Below are 27,180 nucleotides of genomic sequence, written 5' to 3' on the forward strand. Positions count from 1 at the left end.
AACATATCAGCAAGGTGATGGTCTGTTTCTACAGTAGAGAAAAAGACATTCATTTATACCAACAGCTGAATTGGAATCTGATGTACTCTAAAATGTGCAGATTACAACAGTGAGCTGAAAGTCCACTTGAAGCATTTTGTGATGAATGTTTTAAGAACTAGACCAATGCGAGCACATTATTTTATATAGAAATCATTGTGTCCATCATTACCTGAAATCTGGTCACTGCAGGGAGTTTGCTTCTGCAATACTTACATACATTCAGTACTCTTGGAATTGTAGATGCTTGATACAAGTGAAGTTTATTATCACATTATCCTTGCATTTATTATAAAATTATTTTGAATAAAGGTAACCATTATCATGGCAGACATAGGAAATGTTCTGAAGATAGCAGTTGTCCTTTAGAGATCATTTGTGATCCCAGATTAAGACTTCCAAATAAATACCCAAGCGAGACAGTGTACAAACAGAACATGGCTAACAGAACTGGGAAATAAAGGACTTAGGTAGATGGGACCCAAGCAGGTATGATCTCTGCAAAACTCCCTCTTTACTAGGCATTTTACAAGTAATACTGTAAGGCCACAAAATTTTGATTTAAAACTGGTGCTTACCAACAAAGTTAGAATTGCAGTGAGAACTGGAACTGCACATGCCAGAAAGATTCAGTGACCAAGCCTGAGAAAGCGCACAGCCTCTTTCGGGTGAGCTGATGTGAAAGCTTCATTAGATATTAAACCAGCATTTCCAAGCAAGATGAAGAGTGCTAAACTAAAGCGTAGGCCAGTTAAAATTTCCATAGAAAACATAGAACAAAACATGGTAACAGTTTTCCTACCAGACTTCTGGAGTCAGTTGTCTATATACAATTAAGTTCTCCAAAGTATCTTCCATTTAGGTATTTGCAGAATAAAAGCAAGAGGCTCTACTGATAGTACAAATTTCCTGTCTAGGAGGTTATGAACACCAGAAGAGCCTTGAAGATGAATTAAACCTTTTTTTTTTTTTTTTTTTTTATTCAGAGGCTTTTTGTAATTATGCTTAGTATAACCTATTAGAGCTTAGTTTAACTTTGTACTTTCAAACATTGATAAATTAACTCTCTCTCTGCAGTTTTTATAATAGTAAAACACATTTCAGAATGACACTGTACTATCACTCTCAGTATTGTCAAACTCACAACCAAGCACACTCATCTCCTCTGAACTGTCCACAGGTGATGTTCAATACTGTACAATGGCCATGAAGTAGAAATGTATCCAGTTATGAGTGCTAAGAAGTGATAACCTGAATTTCAGCAACTGTACGCAAAAAGGCTGGTTTGGGCTGTTATTTTTGATTTGGTTTGCAATTGGTTTTTCTCAAAACAAGCACGTTTTAGTTTATGCAGTAAAAAAGACCCAGACATTTGATATTGCTATTTATTTCTTTTTAAAAATTAGATAATTCTCAATGTAATATTCTAGCAACATGCTACTAAGCACTCTATACATTCCTTCTTCAAAATAATTCCAACTAGATCTTGGTAAGGATAAACCAAATAAGGATTATTTTAATAGTACCAACCAGAGTTAAACCAAAGGAGAAATCCTCCCCTGAATCTGACATTATATTTATGTGAAATTGCACCACTCATACTTAATACTGTGTTGTCTTATATAACTATTCAAATACAAATATTTCTCTGATAGAAACATTGTGTGTATATTTTTTCATCTAATTCAGAATGATAGAATTAAAATTTCCATGGGAATTAAGAAAAGTTTCAGCTAGGGTTTTATATGGCAGTGCCTGAAACAGTTCTTCCACAGAGTTCTTTGTTAAAATTTACACACTTTCAGTAACTATTTCCAGCAGTGCAAATGATGTGTCCTTGAAAAGTTTTAATGAAAACAATTTAATTAAAACTGGTTTGACAACCTGAGTATGCAAGTCAAACCACAGGATACTAAATACTTTTTGAGATTTGTTTGCTTATCTACAAATAGAACTTCCTCCAACATCCCATGGAGCAGAAACAATTGTGGTAGCAATTAAAAGATTTTCATTTGTCAGATTCAAGGTCACTAGTTAAATTATTCATTGAGTTTTACTTCCAGCAAAGACAATCTCTTACAGGCATGTATGGTTTTGTACGTTGTTTCCTAAATTGTTTAAAAGCACACTCTTACAGTCTCTATTTTATGGTATTGTGCTTTTTCACTTATTCATCTGCACCAGTTTTTAGCTGAAAATTATTGTTCAATCTGTACAAATCACCCATAATTTAAACTGTATAATGGCATTTCATGTAATCTTATGATTTCTTTGGGTAATTAAGTGATTCTGTACAGCTTTTTTATAAAAAAAAAGAGCAATATACAACTAATGAATCCCAGTAGGATTTCCACCCCTCACAAGCACTGACATTATTTATTTAAACATATTGAACCAAATCCTTGGGCATGTCTGATGAGTTGTGCAATAATCAGACATGCATGCAAAATGGCTCAAAGCTCACCTGTCACAAAGGGCCAGATCCTATATCAGGGCTATATCCTCTTCACAGAGAAAAGAAAAATAAAGTGTGAATGTCTAAATTACATCAGCTGTACGGATACAGTGGACCTTCAAGCAGAAGGAAAGCCCAGAAGTATGCCCTCTTATTTGAAGGCTCCAGCATTTACTGTTTTATTTTAAGAGTGCGTATGGGAAGGATATATGGAACTCCATAGCACCAGAGGATTATACTTAAAATCCTCTCGGGGCAAATTACACTGAATGTAGGGTCAATTTAGGGCTGGTATTTTAATTTTCAGTATATAATATTCTAGAGGATCTAGCCTGTATCATCATAGTGCAAATGTAACCTCTTCTATAGATATCTTCTGGCAACAATCAAATAACAACCTTAGAAAGAGAGGTACACCTTTAAGGTAAGTGAGGCATGGTACATGGAGTCTGTTATGTACCTAGGCACCTTCTTTCATTGCTGAACCATCCACTTTTCAGAAAACATTTTAAAAATAACATTTCCTTTGATAATATTAAAAGTAGATTATATGATATTTTCCTCAGTAAATTAATAAAGTACAGTATAAAGTGATTTTTCCAAAGTAATTTCAGTTTAAAATGGGCTGAGAAAAGTTACAATGTTTAATGAAAATTTCAGAAGAGTACCTGGTTCACAAACATATTTTTTTGTAATGAGAAAATTTTGCCTGTAAGCAAAAAAAACCCGCATTTTCAAGTGATTTGCAGATAGTATTTTAGGTGCCACCACCACCTGCAGTTATGATGATGATGCTTTGTACCAACAGAACAGTGTCCTACTGATGATCAACATTCATCTTCTTCAAGCGATGAAGCAGGGCATCTTTTTCCATTTGGACCTCAGCAAGAGCCATTTTGGCTTTGGCTAGTTCCTGTTTGAGACATTCATTTTCTTCAGTAAGCTGAAATGAACAGGTTAGAAAAGAAAGGTATTACTATAACTCCATACTGATGACTTTTTCCATTTCAGTAACTTTTAAAAAACTAAATGCTCCAATTCACTGCTGGGCGGAGGTTTGCTGAGGCTGAGTCAATTGCAACTGATTCTCATTCAGTTAGTGTAGGACATGGAGATATTTTTATGCAATTAGCTCAAAAGGTGGGAAAGCCAGTGTTTCAGCTATGCCATTTCCATTCTGGAGTGGAATGGAAGTGACCCAAGTTTCTGAGCTCTAGGACCAGATTCTTACCCAGTGAGAAAATCAGCCAAATTAATGTGTGGGTTCTGTCATTATCCATTCAAAATCTGGGTATGACTGATCTATCAGAATGGGTCTGACCACACAGCTAAGTTCCTTGCCTTTGGCAGCTGTGTTGTAAAGGAATGAGGGAGATGGGGAGAAGAAAACTCCTTTATAAAATTCCCTCTGACATAAAGGAAAAGAGTCAGTGTGCAGTGTATTATTACACTATTTAGAAAGCACTGTTAAATTGCTGTACCACACCATAATATCCACAATCCGTATTTTCTATCTCAAACAGATTTCTAAACAGAAGTGAATCACAGCCTTACAATTATGATTAATAATTTTGAGGGGGCAAGGTGAAGTCAAAATGAGTTCTTTATACCTCATTTTTAAGGAAGTCAGATGAATCCCTGCTTGATTTAGAAAGTCGGGGTGTCTCCCAAATAGTTTGCGTGGCTTGGTCTTGTGTTTTACGTTCAACAGATGCCACTACTTGCTGCAACGTGCTGCTCGAATTCTTCATCTTTGACATCTCATTTACTTTTTGATTGTCTGTATTACAGAAATAGTGTGCAAAGGCTTTGTCAAAATTTTTTTAAGCTTTATTCTTATCAGTATAAAATTAAACCCACCTAAAACAAATATACTTATAATATTAAGTACATCAATATTTGCCTCTCAAAGTCAAAATTAAGAATAAAATTTAATTAAAACTCATAAGCTTTTAGAGGAAGAAAGAAACAATATGTAACTTCCAGCCTGAAGAAAATAAAAGCATTTTTATAACAACCTATATCATCACCAAAAAATATGCACTCTGAATAATCAGAAATTTGAGAACTTATAATATTGCCATTAACATACTGTCTCCAGGTCTCTCTGAAGATGGCATTTACATTTAAAAATACAGTGAGATAAACCTGCAGAATCAAATTTTTAGATTAGAAAATAACCTTAATTACTTGGCATTAAGGAAACTTTCTAGCATTTGTAACTGAAGTACACTATATAACACCTGTTAAAATATACTGCTGTACATCAAGGAAAGGAGTCAATGTCATGGTTTTACAGTAGTTTCTACTACTACTACCTGCAACACAAAACAACAAAAGACAGCAACCATCTTGGAAATCTGTAAAGAAAGGCAATTTTTTGTTTGTTCTGTAGCAAAAAAGGAACCCTGAACTTATCAAGATGAAGTGATATGCACTGATGAAGCATATTCCGATGAGATTATAAGCATATTTTTTATTTCTTCCAGGTTGATTCAGCTGTGGATTATCACAGCCAATACACTATTCAAAAAGGTAATCTTCCTTTTTGTGACTACACATTGAATTATGGCATATGGCAACACAGCTTACACAAATTATCACCAGTTATCTTTTCATAATTAGTCACAAGCATGCACAAAGGAAAAAACAAGAGGATTATTGAATTGAGATATCAAGGTTCAGCAACATACAAACCTCTAATGAGAAAAGTGCCATCATCATTTCTTTCTATCCAGAGTATGTCAATATGCAGTTTTATGGGAACCAGATCAGATGCCTTAAGATTTTCGCGTGGACTGTCATCCTAAAAAAGACACATAATAAAAAAATGAGTTTTTAAGGAAATCAAAATAGATAATTAGGATGTTTATTTAAACATAAATGCATTTAATGAAACTTAAAAGGGAATGTTTCAGAACAGAATTTTCCAATGCAATCTCCACTCAACTTTGTCTCCCTTTTTTTTTCCCCCCAGGGATCATTTTAAAGGCTCAAAATTATCTCTGGAGTAAGTCTGCTGAACTCAATATATAGTCCAACTAAAATACTTCAAAGTGTTTTTACAGACATCTCAATAAGATTATACCCCAACTCAAGACATTTGTTAGCTCAGGAGCTGAGTCACAGATAAGAAGCCTGTGCTATATAGTGTTTGATTTTCCCTTGAACTATTTAAAGATTGAATGGGTATAGCAATTATTCTTGAGCAGATTTTGTCTTTTCAGAATTTGGGATGACACCAGCTGCAGTTTAGTTATACTACTGTATTAACAGAAGAGAAACTTCACAAATTACTTCTCTGGGGTCTCCCCAGGAAGTCTTTATAGTTCATTATGCCTGTCAAATAGAATAACACAGCCAGTATCATCAGAAACTATACACATGAGCATTAAATGTATACCAAGAAAGCTGTTGAGATATTGCTTCCAAATCTTCTTGAATCAGCATTAAAATTGCAGCAGAAAAATCAAACAATAACAATCTTTCTCACATTCCTCTCCTGACATGAAAAACACTGCATGAAGTCTCATGCAGAAGAAATAAAAGAACATACTGCATTTGAATAGGCAATGCAGAACACATTTGAACCATATCTTCTCACTCTATAATACCCAACAACCCTATAGAAATTAATCATCTCTATGTCAAATCTGCATTTTGTCAACCATCATGAGTAACTTCACCATGACTTGTGTGCACTGCTGAGTGAGCACTTGGGTGCTTTTGCTGCCAAGTAGAATCTTATTGCCAGTTTATTATTGTATATTCCCCATCTCAAGCAGCTGCTTTCTCAAGAACATTTTGCTTAAGTCTGCCTTCTTGCCAATAAACCAGCACAATCCTGGTTTTAAATGCATGTGGCTATGTGTAAAGATTTTGCTATTTGCATTTGGGCATTCATGTTTGTGATCCACTGAAATTTGAGGAGAAGGCTCACATCTCTTACAGAAAATGCTTGGGCTAATCCTGTAGAGGAGAAACAGCTCCAAGAGTGCCCAAAGATCCTCAGGGGATGGAAGGGCTGTATCACTGAGGGAAGGAATACTGATGCATTTTGAGTAGAACACAAGATAATTGCCTTTCCAGTTAATAATGATCTTGGCAGAATCAAGACCTTAGCCCCAGATGTAGAACTGAAGCTGCTCTTCCAATCCTCACCTTGTTCAAAGTTTGTATGGGTGATTATTACTGTCCAAAGCAATGTAATAATTACGTTTGTTTGTTTTTCTGTGGTTCTACACCCCTCAAAAAAGTGTCCTTATCTTTATATTCAGTGGTTCTGCAGGACAGAACTCACCATCGTCTTTAAATGTCTGAAAGAAAGTCCCCTAGGAGACTTTCTTTCAGACATTTAAAGAAGATGGTGAGAGCAGAAGTGTCCTCTTAATGTTACTATTTTAAGATATGTGCTGAAAAACGCTTGCACTGTTCAGTATCTGTTTCTACATAGAGAAGAACATGAAATTTGGGTTGTGTTCAAGTGAAATTGTTTGTACTGGAATTCCATAACCTTTCTCTTTATTTTGTACAGAACTCTCATTGCAAGAACTACCCTCCAACTAGGAGAGAGGAATAACCTTCAAAATCCGTGGTTTGTAATTAGAAAATCATATCGTTCGCTAAGCAAAAAAACCTAACCAGAAAAACCCACACTGTGCCTCTAGAACTTTACATATCAAATTCTCGACACCATGACTCTATAAGAAAGATTTGGGGGGGGGGGGGGGGGGGGAAGTATAAAATACTAATTCATACAAATAGCTTGTTCATGCAGAAAATTCCCCTCCAGGCATACCACAGAGCTAACCAAATCTATGGATTTTAAAATTGTTTCAGTGTTATCTAAAGACCTTTCAGAGTATGACAGCAGTTTCTTTGAAGTTAACTATATCCAGATTAGTAGTTTATCATCAAAGAAACAAGAACACATTTTTTTAGAGCAGCCAAATATCTCATTGTTAACATACTTTTAAATTAATCCTTGCATTGGAAACTTTTATCTTCATAGGCATCACTTCTGCGACAGTTTCATCTTCTAGAAAATGCTGAATGTTTGTGAGAGAAGATGTTAGAAATTCAGCACTGAAGTTCTCCACATGACACTGAAGAAACCCATTTTTTACAGCTAGCAGGGAATGTACAACAGCACTAGGCCCACTTTCCCATCTCAGACTAATCTCAGGTGATGAATTAACAGGTCCAGCCACAGATTTACAGTCAGAACCTGTTGCAAAAAGAAAACAAATTTGCATTAAAACTTTTCAGTGTACAGAAAATCAATTACGTTGTAATTATTTCCATCTCTATTGTCCAACTGATTTTCCAATAAGTACCATTGTGTTACTATTCATAAAAGGCAGTGTTGCAAATACAGAACTTCAGAGCAAATTTCTAAGTATAGCACTTCAAAGTACAAAAATAAAGAGTACATATAAGGGCACAGTACCTAACTGTGGCAAGAGAAAAGACAATGGAGAACTATCACCATGTACACAAAAAAAATTGTTTCCTTGGTGCCTTGATGATGGATAACCAATTACTTTGCATACTTTTCCACTAAGTCATTAAATTTCAATTCAGAAAAACATTAAAGTCACTTCATTCTCTCAGGAGAACAGGTATTTTCTTGGAAAGGCTGAACTTCCTGATTTAGGAACCATAAACAGCAATGCAGTAAGATAGAAAAGATGACCACATATGCATTACTTGAGTGGCAATAAATTTGAATGTTGGAAAAACTCTGGCATTTTCTTGCTAATTTCAGTATCTTTAGTTAGTAAGGACAATTGCAACATTCAACCTAAAAAGTTCTAAAAACCATAATAAACTAAACTAAAGTAAACTAAAATAAAAATTTAAGGTAAGCAGATTGTTGGGGAGGGGTCAGTGAGCAGTAACCATTTTTTATATAAAATGCTTATATGGTTTTTATATACCCCATGGGATTGTCATGTCATCAGTGTGATGGCTGACCTACAGAAATTATGACAAGAAGCACAATCACAGTAACAGAAAAACCAAGCATTGAAAGTTGAAAGATACCTCAAGAAAGAAACTCAAGAAAAATCAACTGAATTATGTCAATTCATCATGCAACAGACAGTGCCTAGAGCTACAGCAGTCTGACATTGTAATTGATTTGCTTTCCTATATGTACATTAATTGGGTTCCTCTTCCTGTATAGTGTGCCAGTTCACGGATGATGTGGCACAGCAGCAGAGTCAGGACTTGTACACTTATCTACTGGCACTAGAGTCAGGGTAGATGGACACACGGTCGATCTGGGCCAACAAATACCAATGGCAAGATGTACATGAGAATCTTCAGCCTCTGCTGTGAAGCAGAATCTCTCCCTTTTTTACCTCTGTGAATAGATGTTTCCAAAACACTGACAGCCATGACTCCATCCTTCCATCTTTCCAATGTTTAAGAAGTGCTAAATCGCGTATTTCCTTTCACAACAAAAATCCAAGCCAAAAACCAAGCAACCAACCAAAACCATACTGCAAGTATGAACTGTCTTTTTAGGCTCAGTCCAGGCAAAAGTGAATAAACTACCAGCAGCCCAGGAGAAGAAAGAACACTCTCTAGACAGAAGAATGATGAGCATTCTGTTCAATGAACCTCTGCAACTGGTTCGGGAAACTTTGCTTCCCTCAAGCATCCATATACTTCCCACACATACAGATAAAGAAATAAGCAGTAGGTGTCCTAAGTATTTCAGCATCTGAAGAGTGCCTGTATCATCCAAAGTACAGAAAAAGAACAGAGGAAAAGAACATACATCCAGTCTCAGCCTTGTGTCTATTTTAGTTATCTTGCAGATACTTCAAAGGGGCAGAGTCAAGGGAAAATGGAGTAAAAAATGCATAAAAAAATTTGGAAGCTGCTGTGAACTGCTGTTGCCTTCTAACATGCATGGTCAGCATTGTAAGACCTCAGTAAAAGCACAGCCCTCCCACAACACCTCTGCCATACTCCATCCCTCCTTCTTTTGGTTTTGCTGCCAGGCAAGAACAGATAAAGTTGCAGTCCTACATCCAGCCCCGCAGGGAATTACACAGCAACCATGTAGACCTCAACTTAGTCCAGCTTTTAGCCAAGTTCTTCCATTTTTACATCTACTGCATTAACAGTATAGTAGGTTTTGAATGGTTATCTTCATCAGAACATCTTGTAGACTGTAATTATAAGTTCAGTATTCACTGCATTGCATGGTTCCTCAGATTACTGGTTTCAATTGTTAATACAGCACTTGAGAAAGTTTTATTAAAGGTTTTGAAGAGGGAGGTTGCTTTTTTTAGGATATTATTGTACACATTTGCTCACCTGTTCTTTTGGTTGTATTTTGTTACCATTAACTCTTTTAAACAGTCTCTTTTGATCTGATTCTCAAGCTTTTTCCAAACTTTTTATCTTTTAGTTCTAATAGGAATGAATATGGGACACAGGGAGCAGCAGCAGAAGATTCCTGACAGTACAGAAATCACAGTGGAGAGAAAACATCTGTGGGGAGATGTACATTACAGAATAGAGTGACCAGCAATGCATAAAAACCCAAAAAAAGTGTCGTTGGCTCAGGCATTCAGGTACCTGCCAGAAAGAGAAAGGAAGAGATACGAAGTGGAAGTATTTGGAGATTCCAATCACGTTATACCCCTTCTATCCACAAAATAATTGGACAGTGCACAAGCCTCTCATTATCAGCTGAGAAGCATTATTATTATCAGAGGCTCAAGTTGTAGATACAAACAAGAGCAGGAAGGTGGCATGTTCATATTATTTACTCCCTCTGGCTTTTACAGAGGATATGGCAGATAACCAGAAGTCAATTTGCCTGCTGTATGAACTGAAGGTCAGCCATGAGTCCTCCCTGCTGGAACTTTTCCTAGGCTTCAGATCCTTGACTGCAACAGATGCTTGACTGCAACATCATGCAACAGCTGCTCAGGCAGCAGCTGCTGGCAGAGGCTCAGCTTACCAGGAAATGTATTCTTTAGCCAGAGGATCAGAGGTTGTACCACCTCTGAAGCTGAAGCACCTCCTGAACAAAAGCCATGCTGATAGAAGGTTGGAATAAAACGATGGCAACCAACAGCTACTATAGCTATTTCCTCAGAAAGGAGCTGAACCAGAAGCAGGTGTGTCAGGTATTTGCCCCAAAAACCCTATAGTGGAACAGAGCTTACATCCAGCAATCCATGTTGAAGGCTGGCAGACAGGAGCAAAGCATACTGTGACATGAGCTGCCACCCCAATACATCATGCCAAGGAAAACATCTCATCCATTAGAACTTGGTTTTTCTGGCAAAGTGTGTATATATTGTACTCATGCCCAAGAACAGCTCTGACAAGACACCAGTTGATCTAGCTGTGCAAATATTTGGCATGAAACTCTTTGTATTAAGCTTAATAAGCCAAATACAACCAACCAACAAAACCTCCCCAAAAAAAACAAAACAAACAAAAAAAAACCAACCCAAAGCAAACTAAAAACAGTTGTCTGTCTTTAAAGCTCATATTTCCTGACAGAGGAAATTTAAAAAAAAATTCTTAAACCACATATTATAAGCCTGTTTAAACTGTGTGTGTCATTTAATCTAGAGAAACTGATCTTGAAAAAAAGAAACATTCCTTTAATGGAATAAAGCAAAGTAGTATTAGAGTCAAAAAGAGTTCCATCTTCACAAAACAATAAACACAATGCAATGTGCTGTGGTTCCACAGCCAGGCCCCACACAGCCTCTCACTCAGTCCCTCACCAGTGGGATCAGGGAGAGAACTGGAAGGGTAAAAGCCAGAAAACTCATGGTTTAAGACAAAGACAGTTTAATACAGAAAACAAAATCCAAAAACATAGCCCCATACCAGTCACTGTGAAGACAATTAATTCTACCCCAGACAAAACCAGCACATAATGCAACTTACTTCATTTTCAAAAAAGAAAACTAATGACCAGAATTCAATGCAATGCACCTTTTAACCCACATGATCATCCTACACAGTTAATTTATTCCTCCTTTTTAATGTATGGCAACGAAGAAAGAAATCAGAGATCTAAACTAGCATATAATGGATGCTAGTCTAACATAAAGCTGTGTTTACATTTTTATTTACTTAGAACAAATGTTTCCAGCTCCAATTTCAACACACTGAATTGTTAGTTCTTACCAACAGTTCTGTTGCACAGATATTGTCGAACACCAATATTTCCTAGTTGGTTTGGTATCACTTGGTGGACCTGCAAGCATATTTCTGTGTCTTCTCCTCTGATGTCAATTTCACCATTAACACCAAATACTTGAAAAACCACAACAGACATCTGTCAACAAAACCCAGATATAACAATATAAAATTATAAAATGAATTTACAGTGATTATAATTTGTAAGGTATGTCTAAACCTTTTCCACCACAAAAGGAAAACAACCCTTTGTATCTAAAACCCTTGCTCACAGAGAAGCAAAAAGTTCTCATTTTCTTATTCTCTTCTTTTTGTACACAATGGCTTCATAACAGATTGCTCAACAGCCTCTCCAAACACAGACACTTTTATTTATACCCCACTGACACCAATTCAGAACTGGCTAGAAAAGCCATGGAAGTGAGATAGAGCTTCCTTACTCTGACTGAGAAGCACATGGCTTATGTGATACCTGAAATGTCAGGTATCTGACATTTCCTAAAATTGCATTCAATTTTATGCATATAATAAGCACAATCAAGCACTTGCAGCGCTGAATCAGGTTAAAAAGCTAGAACAGCCTAAGAAACTTTGGCTATCTGAATATTAGTCAGCCCTTTTTCTCTTCGTACTGGGTTGCAGTACTTAAAAAAAAATAAGTAGAAGCCAGTTTTCTCTATGTGCTGGGTTGCAGTATTTTTTAAAAATAAGTAGAAGCCAGTTTTAAGTCAGCTTTGGTATCAGAAGATGTGTATCCATCATCATTACAACTATTTTGGGTTCATTTTTCTAATTACTTGAAAAATCACCTCTAAAAGTAGACATTTTAGTTGTGCTTTAAGGTTTAATTCACAGAATTATGTATTCTAATGGAATACAATAATATTACCATTTCTTCAATAGTCTCATGGGCATTTTCTGAAGCAGCACTCATGGCATCTGGAGATGACCCATCACAATTTTCCATCACTGTGCCTCCTTCATGGACATTTTCTGATGGGCTTTGATAGTTTGTGGATGTAATACCTTCCAAATATACATCAGAAAAAATGCAAAGTTAGCATAGCATGATCTGAATCACTCCTACATGTTACAGTGAGCTCATGGGCACTCTATTCCCCCTTCCCTGGGACCCTGTGACTCTGATCAAGATAACCCTGGATCCCTCCTCCTTCCTGCCCCAATGGGATTGGCGGAGAGCCAGGGAAGCCCACCCTGTCCAAAGTCTATATAGATCCCTGACATTTCCTGTTCGTGCTCTTTTTGCACTGCTCTCCCCTTGGACACCAGAGAATAAAGAGAGCTGAACCAACGTATATTAGGGTAAGAGCCTCTTTTGGAAATCTTTGTCATCGCCTGATATTCCTCCCCTTCACAGCTTGCTTACCTCTGAGCTAGCCTAGGATATTTTAAGGGGCTGTGCAGGGAGGGGAACATCACCTACATTATGAATAAAGTCCGTATCTGTTAGTGAATGCACACATTAAATTGTTTTTAAGATGAGTTGAGTGGCTTATTAAACAAATATTTATAGTTGAACTGCCAAATCCATTCCTGTTATCGAAAGTTCAAAGTTCTAGATGCTAATCAAAATTAAAGCAGGATATAGTGACAAAACCAAAACAGCACTCTACATGCATTGTTAAAAAAACCTGTGAAGGTATTTTTTAGGTTTCCAAATCAAATAATATAAATGCAATCCAGCCAGCCAGAAAAAAAATTGTAAGTTGCGTGTCTAAAATACTGCACCGTGCCTTTAGAGCAGATGCTTGTATGCTTAAAGAAGCTACATATATGTTCATTAGAGCAATCATGATAGTGTTTCCTTGACAACTGGAAAGCATATTTAACCTGCAGTTAAATAGTTTAACAACCTAAAAAGACATATACAGGTTATTTAAAATGGAAATTTCATGTATTAATTTCATGGCATACTCCCACATAAGCATATGCAGGAATACTCCTACAATTCAAATATGTAACAGGCAAGTGAAGCAGTCTTCTCATTATTGCTCTAGACTGAAGAGAAATCCCATAGAAAAAAACCCAGTCTTATGCAAACTAGAATTATCAAAAAAGAGGTAGCAATAAGGTTTTCTTACTCTATTTCCTGACATGAAAATTATTTCGTCAGTATATACACAGATGAGCAAAAATTGGACAAATACCTGCTATTAGACAGTCAATACTTGGGAAAGGAGCTGCAAGGAGGCTATCTGTCTGTCTGGTAATTAGCATGGTGAGCATTAGAGAAAACTCATTTTTTTTTCATCCACTTCTAAAATGAAAGCTTCTTTACCACTTCAAGTGTAAGACTGATTTGGGCTCCAACCTGTAGTTATTGCAGCCAAAGCAGTTGCTTTCAAGCATAACAAGGAACAAGTTCTGCCTAATTCAGATTTGCAAAAAAGCACTTCAATGCTCTTACTTTCCTTAAGAGAGGAAAATGAAGCAGAGTTAAAATTAAATAGTCCTGCTAAAGTAGAGCAAATTACTGCTTTCCACTGAAATTATAAATGGTGAATACACTTGATATTACCGATGAAGGTAACAGAAATAGTCCTGTAAAGTATCCAGGATTTGCTGGACTAGAATCCTTTTGAGCATGACTTTAATAAAAAACAACATTTTCATGATTGCTTAAAAATATTTTTTAAACCTGCTTACCTTTCTCCAGAAAGCTCTGACTATCACTACCATCACTCTCTATCAAATGATCCTCTAGCATCACACTATCAATAGAGATGGTATCCAGAGAGACTTGTGATGGACTTCTCTTCATATTTTTGTAAGAAACAGAGAATGCAGGGAGGTTGGATGAGTAGCGTTCCTTAGGCTTAGCACTTTTAAAATATAAAGATATTATGAAATTATTATTTAAATTAAATAATACATAGAAGTTACTTTTAAAATTCCTCTAAACCAAGCAAGATATAAATGAAAAAGTCTGATTATTCAATAATCCTTTGACAAGAAGAGGTAAATGTAGAAACATATATTCATCTAGGTATTTATGTCAATACTTCTCTCAATATATATTTCCTAATATTTTAACTAAAAGTAAATAGTTTAAATCAATTAGCTAACACTTCATTTTAACTTTCCCTGAATGCTGGATACTGCATAACTTTTTTACATGCTTTAAAAATTTTCATCTATTAGAACACAAAACCACAGAACAGCCTGAGTTGGAAGAACCATCAAGTCTAAGATGTTCCCTTCCTGGCTGCTGAAAGTACTAGAAGTCTGTGGTCAACAAGATTTCTAAATATTTTCAAAGAGTAGGAAAACTGTTTTAGTATTAATTTTCTATACCTTGAAGAAGACTGTGATGCAAACACTTTAACTGAAGCCACTTTGTCTTTGTTGATTTCAAGCTCTTCAGATTCTAAGGCAGTTTCTGTTTCCAAGTCAGCGACTTGGTTAGGACAGCCTTCAGTTGTGCCTTCCTGTTCATTTAACTTATTTGAGAATATGTTTCTGTCATCCTCCTTATCAATAAAAAATTCAGTAGAATCTTCTCTTTTATTTAGAATGGACACCGAATCCCTAGGATTCAAACTACTTTTCTCACTTAGAGGTCCACAGACCTCTTCTGAATCACTTCTACTAAAAAGTCCACTGCTTCCTCCTTCACTTGTATCTCCCAAACCTTTATCTGATGCATCATCAGAAAATGACATTGCTTTCTGAAAATCCATATTACTGTCTGATTTAAACAAAAGAGGATCTATTAAAATTCCTTTATTAACTTCCACATTCAGAGGCTTGCAGTCATTTACATAACCAAAATCAGTAATACCAGCTTCCACTATCTTACTACCAACTAATTTACTCTCTGAAGTAAAAGTTTCCCCATTTCCCACAGGGGAGAGTTCTGATGCCACAGGACTTCCTTCTTCCTCACCAGATTTACAAGGGTTTCCCTGAGTCACTGGATGGAGCAGTAAGGCTACTTCTGCACTTTTCAGTAGAATCCCAATGCAGACATCTGTTTGCTTTGCAGGTTTTCCTGTCACTGCCTCTACGTCCTTCCTTAAGTTTTCCAGGAGCAATACAAGAGATTCATGGAGAAACAGCAAAAAAAGATACTGGTAGTGATTTATCTGCACGCTTACATGTTTTTGAACATGGACAAGAACATGTACGTCTGCATCAGAGGAATAGTTTTCAGAAAGCACCCCTGAAGTCTCAGACATTTGAATGCCATTGGTTGAGGGCTCCATCTCACTGCTGTAATACTCCTTTAGAAGTTTCTTACGTTGCAGTCTATTAGAGAGATCACAAGACTCGCTTTTTGGAATGTTCAAGGCTGTTTGACTACAGGATACAAGCTCTTTTTGTGACTTTGCAAATCTTATTGGCTGGCAAATCCAAAGTGAAAGCGGGAACGAGTCCACAAAGTTTATTGGCCGTCCTTTCCCACTTTTTGCTCCTTCGTAATCTATCCAAAACTGGGAAAAATGCACGGCCCAAACATCAGTAGCTGCAGATGTCTTTAATGCATATTTATTCAATTCTGGGATGATATAACCTTTATAAACATCATGCATTTTGGTATCTTGTTCATGAGCATGTCTCTGGAAAATTGGATGCAAAAGATTAAAATTTTTTGGGGACTTAGGAAAAGTGGTGAAAGTTCTACTGAAAAATTCAGAATCCTTGAAGTTCTGAAACAAAGCTTCTAGATCAGAGTGTCTGCAGTTTGGTGAACATCTGGTATTTGTAGCAATCATCTCTGAACTTTGAATGGAAAGTGCACGAGGTTGATCTTTATGAATTTCAGGTTTGTTTTCAAATGGGATGATGATCTGTAAGGGAGACATACATTTTTTCAAGTTAAAAATATGTAGGTTAAGAAGGTATACAATTAAAGAAGTAAAATAATTGCCATGACAGTTGATACAAAGGAATATAATTATAGTTTTATGAGAAATCAAGTACAGTGAAACAGAACAGGGATAAGTTGGGCTCACAGACTAGATGTATGTTCTCTCTCATTTTTAAAAGGATGCTGTGGCATCAATATTTGTACAAAAACATAAGGGTCTCAGGCTTTTCTTATCTGAAGGTCTTAAATTTAGTTCAGCTATATTAGGCTGAAGTAGCTCATTTCCTTAACTCAAGCAGCTTGGTAGAAGGTTTCTTAAAGTGTTTCCAAAATTTACGTTGTTGAAAAACAGAGAATTATAATTTGGAGTTCAATCTGGTGTGTCAGATAGGGTTTTTCACCATACCGAGTACAACAGTGTTTTATTTCTTTGTTAAGATACAAGCAGTTAGATGTGCCAATGCAGCTAATATTCTTAACACTGACAATTATCTGATAATCATAATACATTTCTTTCATCAGGAAAATAATAATATACCTCAACTACTAAAGAACAACAAATAGTTCAGCACACTGTATTTAACTTGTGTATTTTTAGTGTACATTTTAAAGTAAACTTATTTTATGCCAAATCCTGAATCTTAAATTGTCAACATGAACATTGGCCACTCTAGTTTTGCTAATATCAGTGACCCTGCCTTCTATCACAATTATCTCCATTCTGAATCTAGAAAGTAGGAGTAAAAAATCATCCCTAAAGACACAAAGAAGAGAGTTATGAACTTCTTCATTTAAATACACAGACTCAGAGAAAATAACTAAATAAAATAATTAACTATACGATATGTAAACATCAATTCATCATTTGCTAGAATAAAAATAATGCTGTTAATACAGGGATGACATAATTAATATAAATCAAGGTTTGAGGGATGTAAGAATACTTTTATCCTCTCATAGATTAGTAGGCTATTCACATCTATTAATTCAATATCAGATCAATCTATATTTGCAGATTTCCAGTTGTTTGCTCTTAATAACTGTTTCTATTCAGTACAAACTATGTCCATGTAAAGTTCCATTAAGAATGTAACAAGAGCTTAGAAAGATAACCATCTCTCCATATGCTGACATTTTAGAACCCTTGAAACCTCTCCTGTGGGCACCACTGAAAAGACTCACTTTGCTCATCTCTGAAACTTGGAAACCATACAATGCAATGCCCAATACAAACAGGGAATGGATGAGAAATTTATCTGCTCAATAATCTTTTTTTCTTACAAAGAAGAAGACAAGGGAAGCAAAAATCTGATGTTCAGCTGCATTAAGAAGCATTAATCCTCTGGAATAAGCATACAGAGAACTCATATGTACCTGAATTACAGCAACAGCCAGCATGAAACAGAAAATGGTGAGAATGGGTTTTGGAGAATGAAATAGACCTACAGATGAACTGCTTTCTTTAGGGCATTCACCAGCAAGACAAAAGAGCTTTCATATAATACAACCACAGAAACAAGGGAAGGCCCTTGCATTAATATAGAATACAAATATTAATTTTTCACTTCTTGTTTTACTTTAGTGCTCAATTTTTTTTTTTTAGGTCTGCTATGTCAACCAAAGAGAAATAATTTGTTAGTATTCCCACTCAGGTCTTCAATACAAAACCGAAATACCCAAACCAAAATACCAGGACATGAAGGAGTACAGGAAACAAGCTGTCTTCAAACAACCATATTCTGCAGAGCGTGTTTTCATTCATTTAGGTATTTGTAAGAGGATAAAAGAAGTAGTCTTCCAAGGAACCACAAAACCCTTACTCAATGACAGCATACCTTTAACATTAGTCCATCCACTCTCACATCAACATGTTCATCTGATTTTGAATTGTCATTTAACTTGTACATGGCCATGAACTGAATAAGACTCTGTTTCAAATCCAACACAAACTGGTTTAGCCAAAGAATACTTCTCTGATCCAGAGTGAATTGTAAAGCATTCAGCTGGCCATACAGATTTGGACATGGAACTAAAAGAGAAAAGAAAATGAAACCATGAGAATAAGTAAAATGTTTATGGGTTGGGTTTTCTGGTTTTTAAATTATTGCAAACTTACATTTTCACCAGTACATTTCAGCAGAGAAAGAACAGAAACCCAGTCCTTCAGTCTCAACAAAGAATTAATTGTTAGGGGATACCTGAAGTGATGCTTCTTTCTCTCACTCCAATAAAGTAACTGAATTTTTGAGTGTAAAAAAACTAAGAATATAATTAAATCTGAAGAAATTGGGAGAATATTCTAATTACAGAGGAAAGGGAAGACCATGGAAATTTGCTGTCCTCAAGTTTCATCCCCAAGTAATCCACTAACATTTCTGTATATAAAACAAGGCCAGCCACAAAACACATTCCTACAAATAACTCCAGCAGCTCTTCATTGCATTTTAGGTATTGTTGCAAGTGTTGGAGTCCTTTCTTGTAGTCAGGCAGTGAAATTGCAGAAACAATATGTGGATGTGGAGAATGAATAATTCACGTGCCAGTAAAAATGCTGCAAGTGATTTCAGACTGAACAACCATGTTTATAAAAAACAGTATTAATAGGAGTTTGCCAGGAGCAAGCACTGTGGAAATGGAGCAGTCTTGTACTCTATCCATTTTAGAAAGCCATTACCTATTTCAAGCTTTAAGCTTCACAAAGGTGAAAGTAACACACAAAATTTAAGCATCAGTAAAAATAAAAAAAACTTACTAGGGAAGTCTTTCCCATCTGGGTAGTAATATTCAGTGAATTCAATATGAATAGCTGGCATTTCTGGTGGAAGATAAAGTGACTTTTTATTGCAAGAGATCAGAGCTTTAGGGGAAGAACGACACTGGTCTGCTGTTGAAACCTGTAAATGATAAAAGATTATTTCATTAACACATTACATTTTTATGAATGATTAAGCATTTGTAGTTGCATGGAACAATCCCTAGTAAGGTAACATTCCACTGCCCTTGGGTGTAAGCCCCCAAACAACACAACACAAAGTGCTGACAGCGACAAACACTTTACTGCCTAGAAGCAGAAATTACTCGCATAGAAGAGAAAATAGTCTTAAAGGTACCAGCACCCCTTCCTTTGTATGAGGCAAGAGGCAGCAGGTCACTTTCAAAGGTGTTCAGCAGAAGCCTAGAATGATCTTATTTTTTATTGCAAATACTACAGCTCCTGTTTAAGAATTTATGCCTGGATGGAGTGTATTTCCATACAGTCTAGATAAGGGATAGATAAGCTAGATAAGTTTATTACACACGTTAGTTAGTTCCTGTATTGTCATAAGAATAAATTCCAATACACAGACCAACTTTCAAACTGTGTGTGAAGCAAGGTGTTCAGCTTGCACCTGGCAGAGATGTGTATTCTTAGATAAGCTTGCATTTCATATGAATATGCTTCACAGGAGACTCAAGATGCTATGGAACACTAATCTTCATTTCTGTTTCCTTACAATGTAAATTATGAAATCAACATTTGATATATATTTGACCTTAAATTTCATTGAATGTGACCTAGTTTAAAAAGTATATTGCCAAAACAAAGTTTTTCCATTCAACAGTAAGTCAAACTGCTAGTCTGAAATTACCTAATGTATTAATATTGAATATATGATGACACTACTAGAATGTCACTGAAAAGAATGAATACATGACTTTTATAAGCCTGCTTCCCTTTGTGCAGCTGTTTTCAAAAGGCAAACATATCTACATTAACAGACACAAAAATTCAAGTAAAATTATCTATTTAGAAAAACAGCTTTTAGGAAATTGCATAGAAATAATGACAATTTAAAAACTGAAAATGTGTTTGTGAAGAGAGGAGGAGACAAGAGCAGAAGGCAAATGGAAACACGAACAATACAAAACAATAGTACAAAACCACATCAGATCTAGATGAATGCTCCTAGCAACAATCTGCAATATCCCACAACACCAGAAGCAATATGGCAGAAAAGTGTTGGAAATTGGAAAAAGAGCAAGCAGAAATCACAATGACACACACTCAACATTTTTGTTAGGACCTGAAACTTAGAGTAAATCCTTCCATATCACTACCATTCTGCCTAATGGAGACACACTCCTCTATTTCACTTGGCTCAGAACAGTCAATCTGGACAACAACCAGCAACTAAAACTACTCATTCTAACAAAGGGGAGGGCGATGGAAATGGTAAGTGTCTGCTCAAAATATCATTGGAGGAGGAGTGGCTGGAAAAAGATTTTACAACTTAATAAAACCTCTTAATAGTTTTGAACATACTTTCAAAAATATAACAATAAGAAAAGCACGATATTAAAAAAATATTAAAATACTGGGCACAGAAGATAGTACAATGAAAAGATTAAATTTCAATTCCAAATTCATAATTTGGAGAACAACAGAACTTAGACCCAACACATAATTGTGATAGGATCACAATTTTAAAAAAGCAAAAGCAGGTCCATAAAGGTCTACTGCAATAATGAATGGAAAGTCTCATTAATTTCAATGGGCTTCATACTGTCCCTTAAAAACCACAGTTACAAAACAGTCAAGGGTGGAGCTGCCCCAGTTTTACTAACTTAAAGAAATGTACCTGATATATATCAAAATCTGCAAGTCTAACCACAATAGGACTAGACATCAGTTTGCCCTTTGGTTGTTGGGAAGTTACAGAGGAAGCCCTAGATGTTCCTTTTGGTATCTGTTCCTTGCCTGTAAGAAAGAATAGTGATGGAATCATTAAAAAGAAGTCTTTTTTTTTTTCATAGTTTTAATATTTCATGGAAGTAGAGAATTAGTGATGTAAACAAAATACCTGTTTGTAGGTTCTGAGGAGATACAGCAGGTGGTGATTTGGGAGGAGAATCTACTACTTGATCCTTCACAGCCTGCTTAAGCAATTCAACATTGCTTTTGAATTCATTTAATAATTCTTTGGCCCATCCACTTCTGATTTTAGTGGCATCACTATAATGCATCCAGTGATCACAGCTGTCTCCTGCAAATAAGAGAAATGGGGAAAATATTAGCTCATTTGAAATTTTGATTTTAACAACATAACAACTTTCCACTATTTCACAAGTATTTTTCAAACTATAAGCTCATTGCATGCTGTAATTATAGAACAAGAGCAGTCATACCAGACGTTAAAACAGAAGTTATATTCTATAAACCAAATCTCAGCACTTCACGAAATCACTCAGAATATAGCATTGCCAGCTGCCTTATAACACCACTAACACTCAAAACATCATTGAGTATTTTCAGTTCAGAGAAATCTTACGACACATTAATGTCATATGTGAGAACATGCAAAAAAATGTTCAATTGAAAAAAAAAAGTGAGAGCAAGTAACAGAACGATGTTCTCATGCTCACTTTTTCCAAGCTTATCTTTCCTGCCAGAACTGTGTCCTAAGAAGTTCCTGGTCCCTTTCCAGAAATGTATTCTTTTTGTCTTGGTTCTCTAGCACCTTTATGGCACACAAACAACAAGGTAAGTTCAAGAAGTGCTGCAGTACACACAGCCTTAAAAATCAATCCCACTGGAAATTCTCTTGTTCTTGCTTTCAATTCCAACATGTTTCTGTTGGCCAAGTACTCAAACTTCTGAAAGGAAGTGATATCTTCAAGTATCAAGTAGTCCCTGTAAAGACATTCTACTAACCTGTTCAATAATAAGGATGCAATAACAAATAACTTCTATCAGTTGGTACATCACTGTTTAAATACTACCATGTGAAAATTTACTGTATTTGGGACTTAATGAGTTTTTGGATACTTATACTGGGGATAAGCAAATATGTTTGCTATTAAAATAGGAAAATTATTTTGGGGGAAAAAAAGTGATTTTAAGTCTAAATGCAAATATTGCAGTATTAAATACACTTTTAGGCTGGAACCTATCACAAGAGATGACATTTTTCCCCACCCTTCTTCACAGTTATCTTTGACAAGTTATTATCAGTTTTATAGCTAGGTAAGAAGATAAAGGAACAGGAGAAAAAACAGAAAGGGAACAAAAGCCCATGATATTGGGATTCTTCAAAACAGGGCTAGCAACATGGGCAGATGCACACAGACTCTGAAGGACCTACAGGACTTTGTTGGCAACACCATAGGGAAAGCCCTAATGCCTTCTGGGAAGCCGGTTTGGGCAACTGCCTCTCTGAAGAACATGAACACATGCAGCATCATGTGGGAGCAAGGCAACCACACTCCTGTATGCAGTTGCATGGCTGTGATCTCATTAGGATCATAGACACGTGGCAAGAGCACATACGACTGAAACGCTGCAGGGGATGAACACGGGCTTTTAGGGAGCACAAGATGGCATGCAGGACAAAACCAGTGGGAACAGATGGAGCTCAGCATTGGGATGGATCACCAGTCAACTGACTATTTACAGGCTTGGAGTAGAGGACAGACTAATATGAATGATGATGTTGTGGATTTCTGCTCCAAACCATCTGATTAGGAAGATGATCACACCCTGTTTTGTTGTTGCATGCTTTGTAATGTATTTTCTTTTAAATTGTTTAGATTTCTACTAGAAATTATTAGTGAGAAATGTATTATTTGTAAGAAACACTTCGGAAATTGCTAACATTTTTTTAGTACATTTCTTAACAAAAGGCTACCCAATTGAACCTCTACACACTGAGATTCTTGTTCAGCAAAATAATGTAAAAAGCAAAACACTGGTTGGAAATGGACATAAAATGATAGTTTTCTATACATGAAAAAATCTAACAGATTGATTCATGTTACTATCAAATTACTGAATTTTCAATATGCAATACTGCCTTCCTCTGTCAACACAAAATTCTCTTCATGTCAGAAATGTGTAAACATTGTTTTGTTGACCAAACAAAACAGTGAAAAGCATTTGGACTAAAACAGCTCATTCACAGAAATTCAATTGGTTCCCAGATTGTTGCTTTTGTTGTTTGTTTTTACACCTAGAAGGAAGTAAAAAGGTGCATTTTCAAATGGTTTGAGCACAATTATCCAAGCTGTATATATGTACACACAATTTTTTTTAGCTTTCAAACAAGACAGTCACAGGTAATTAATAAAATGCTTACTTTCATACCTGCTTTGTGAAATGGATAATAGTCCACTGTTAAATAGCTGAAGGAAAGCTGCATGGCCCCTCCTGTAACACGTCTGTTTGGGTCTGTAAAACAAAACAATGTTTGGCCCTGTAGACATTGCATTTAGCATGTTAGCTCTCATGCTGGTGCAATCCTTTAAACACCTAACACTACTTTCTTCCCTTTACTGTCTCTCATTACAACTTCATTATCTTCCCTCAAAATTTTCATTTAGATAGTCTTCACTGGTTTCTAAAGATCAGCTTGCAGAATTCTGTACTCAGTCATTACTTACAGATTGTGTGCTGTTTTCAATGCTACTAAAAAGACAACATCTTGAAAACACATTACTGCAGTTTTTCTGAAACAAAACTTTTTACACTGAATATATGATTATGATCAGTCTTTGAAGTCAACATTTACTTTCAAGAATACTACATAATATGATTTTATTTGACAAATATTGCAGTGAAGGGGTCTTCTGAGACTCTTGTCTTCTGACTTTTTCAGCTGTTGAATTTAAACTCCATGGCCAAAAATAAAGGACCAATAAAAAGATCTCACTAGGATACAACGTAGATACACTGCATGTAAAGAAATACATCTCTAGCCAGTGAACCTGATGCTCTGCTGTTCTGAAAGTGTCTTCCCTAACCAAGGAAATGCATTTTTGTTAAACTCTAAGTTTTTCATATTCTTCTTCAGCAGACCTTGTATGCTTCCATAAATTTTTCAGTGACTAGTATTATAGTAGACCTTGTATATTTCCATATGATCACTTTTGAAAGGCATGAACAAATGTCCTTATTTGTCTTCTTCTTTTTCCTGATTCTAAATGTAACTACATGCAATAGGCTTTTGTTAAAAAGAAGCAGTTCAAGATTTACACACAAAATTTTAAGGTCACAGGACACTTGTTCCCTTCTTTCCATGTGCTGCAGACCATATCAAATTGTCTAAATTAGTAACAGAAAGAGGACTGCTCTTTTATTAGTTTGCATTTGTAGGAGTATTAAAGAAACAGTTTGTATAGCGATCCCTTCAAGCCACAAAAATGTTGCCACTGCATTCTTCATAACCCAGTTAACTTATAAAAGAAAAAAACCCAGCAGTAACAATCAGACTGATAGAATATGTTCCTAGAAGACAGAAAAAGTAGAGAAGCTACCAGCACTCTTAGGTTTTGCACTGATTCTAAAATAATTACATTTATTAATGAGATGCTGTCCTAACAGAGCTACCTAAATAGCTTTACATGAGTCCATAGACACTGGAGACAATTCTACCTATTCCTCTAAATTAACGTCTCTTGACTTTATTGTATTCTTATTTTCTTATTATTGTATTCCTCAAAATATCTACCCTGAAGATGATTATGATTCACAGACATGAAACTTAAAAAAACAAAAAGTACCTCTTTCTTTAGAATGGATATCATCACATATATGTAGGTCCAAGTGGGAAATTACTAAGTGATAAGAAGTTTCCTTAACATCAAAATCATTAAATAATTTTACTATTGCATCGTTTTGATCAGGTGCTGCTGTTGTCTGGTGAGCTTTCACTTGCTGGGAGCTGGGTGCAGGGGCAGAGATCTGAAAAAATATTTAGTCCATCACATAAATTTATAATGTTTATCGTTTCTCTTTCAAGCATGTCTCTTTACACAAAACAGGCATTTGAAACAAGGAAAAATCTGCATTATATGCATTCCCCCTTGGATCATTACTGAGATTTAAGTGTACTCTTTTAGAATAAAGCTGAGTTAATAGATGTGTGCACTGTACTGCACTGCCAGGGCACCCCCCATTCTCCTTATTCCTCCTCCCACTTCCTTACACCCCAGTCACTCACAGAACTAGTATTTTTCTAACTTTTGTTGCAAGCTGTTCAGGGAACTAACAGTGGGGTCCTTTCTGCTTATTTAGTTCCTCAAGCTACATCATGATAGGGTTGAGCATGAGTCAGTGCCAGTGTCAGAGAACAGGTGAGATGCAAGTACAGGGCACTGAAGAATCAGAACCTCCCTGCTCAAGAGCAGGTAACCATGCTATTGCTAAATCTTCACATCACAGCATAAGGCATCAGGGCCAGCAAAAGAACTGAACTCACTGAACTCTCTGTTACAGTACATTGATTACTGAGTACAGTCAGTTGTAGAGAATATCTTAGGGTAAAGCCAATCATGTTTTATTTTATAGCACTTATCTTCTATAAGTGTACTTATCCTGCTTCTTCACAGACAAGAAGAGGTGCCTCCCCTCTACACTCACAAAGCCCTGTTGGTCTAGCGTGCACTATGTGCTGAAGAATACCAAAATTTACATGCAGCATCAACAGCACAGATATGCCAGCAGAAATATATTTAAAGTAGACTTGGTTTTCACTATATATTCCAACAAGAGCTGCATGAGGATAAACTCCTAATAAAAGCTAATTTTTCAGTACTATGAGAACAAGCTGGACAAGCACTTTAAATCATTATAGTAAGCATATCTACCCACACATTAAGGTTACTTTAATGTGTCTTAATTATTTAAATTCATAACCATAAAATATTTGGAGAAAAAATTTACTGAACAGTCAATAAAAAGTTAAGTAAATACAAAAGTCTAAACACTGCACATGAATAAAGAAATATAATTACTTTTATTTTCTGCAGTTAACATCAGTACACAAAATCTTGCAAAATAAAGACCATTTTAAACTATGATTAATTCCCAGTGTAATTTAAGATATACAGCTGAATGAAAATGAGTAACTGAACATTCTCTAAAACAAATTAACACAACTAACCACACTGTGTTGTGCTGTAGAACACCTGATAATGATATAGTGAGACAATCAATTCTCATACCTGGGCTGTTTCAGAAGCCAGGCTTTTCCTCTGTTCTGCTGATTTCTCTATGGCTTCACTAAGAGATTTGGCATACTGCACCATGGCTTTCAATTGGGAATCAGTCAAAACCCACAGCAAATCATCCAGAATCAGAACCAGTTTGGATGCCACAACATTACAGTCTTTTAACTGTAAAATAAAAATTTAAAGAAGTTGAACTAAGTACTTCTATTTCTTATATTAAATACATGGGATAAAGAAAAGCTTAGTGCAAAAAGCAATAACAAACATTTTTTATTTTAAATTTGATTCCTCTTAGTAAGTAAGAAGTACCTAAGACACAGTATATTTATGCTTCACTCTATGTATTTGGCATGCATCAGATATTAAACTGCTGCATTTCTCTAAATGTAAATAAAGTAAATATTACAAGAATCTAGAGAGATAAAACAATGAGCATCATCATAAACAAAACTCTGCAGATCAAACTGTCTTATTAATGGGACCTATATAAAGTCTTTATTTTCAAAATCTGCCTGTAGCATTTCTTGTAAATTCTACAGTCTTTCCAGTTACATGTTATTATAAATGTAGCTCAGGGAATTCTACATTCATATGGCCTAAATTTAAAACCATTACTATGCACATGTATGCATTAAAAGCATGAGTTACAAACTTAAAAATAAAATAAGACTTCAAATTTTCAAGT

The 27,180-nt window shown here is 35.8% G+C and overlaps 1 protein-coding gene across 6 annotated transcripts in view; it reads right to left on the bottom strand.

Moving 5' to 3' along the window:
* Positions 1-283: 283 nt before the first annotated feature.
* BLTP3B (bridge-like lipid transfer protein family member 3B) overlaps positions 284-27,180 on the bottom strand; it is a 48,579-nt gene continuing 21,682 nt past the window's right edge. For 5 of the 6 annotated variants that reach the window (XM_085568919.1, XM_021552883.4, XM_085568918.1 and 2 more), the window contains 15 exons: positions 26,490-26,660; positions 25,047-25,227; positions 23,632-23,715; positions 21,353-21,535; positions 21,131-21,249; positions 19,264-19,405; positions 18,347-18,540; positions 14,996-16,491; positions 14,348-14,523; positions 12,570-12,706; positions 11,669-11,819; positions 7,465-7,721; positions 5,192-5,300; positions 4,105-4,274; positions 284-3,437 (listed from right to left, as the gene is read on the bottom strand). In XM_085568919.1, the coding sequence (XP_085425045.1) occupies positions 3,312-3,437; positions 4,105-4,274; positions 5,192-5,300; positions 7,465-7,721; positions 11,669-11,819; positions 12,570-12,706; positions 14,348-14,523; positions 14,996-16,491; positions 18,347-18,540; positions 19,264-19,405; positions 21,131-21,249; positions 21,353-21,535; positions 23,632-23,715; positions 25,047-25,227; positions 26,490-26,660 (3,696 nt within the window). In that variant the 3' untranslated portion in view covers positions 284-3,311. Of the gene's footprint in view, positions 3,438-4,104; positions 4,275-5,191; positions 5,301-7,464; positions 7,722-11,668; positions 11,820-12,569; positions 12,707-14,347; positions 14,524-14,995; positions 16,492-18,346; positions 18,541-19,263; positions 19,406-21,130; positions 21,250-21,352; positions 21,536-23,631; positions 23,716-25,046; positions 25,228-26,489; positions 26,661-27,180 lie in introns of those variants that run through there. The other variant, XM_085568920.1, reaches the window with a different exon arrangement.

This window comes from Lonchura striata, chromosome 1A (assembly GCF_050655825.1).
Source record: "Lonchura striata isolate lonStrDom1 chromosome 1A, ASM5065582v1, whole genome shotgun sequence".
Lineage (NCBI taxonomy): Eukaryota > Metazoa > Chordata > Aves > Passeriformes > Estrildidae > Lonchura > Lonchura striata.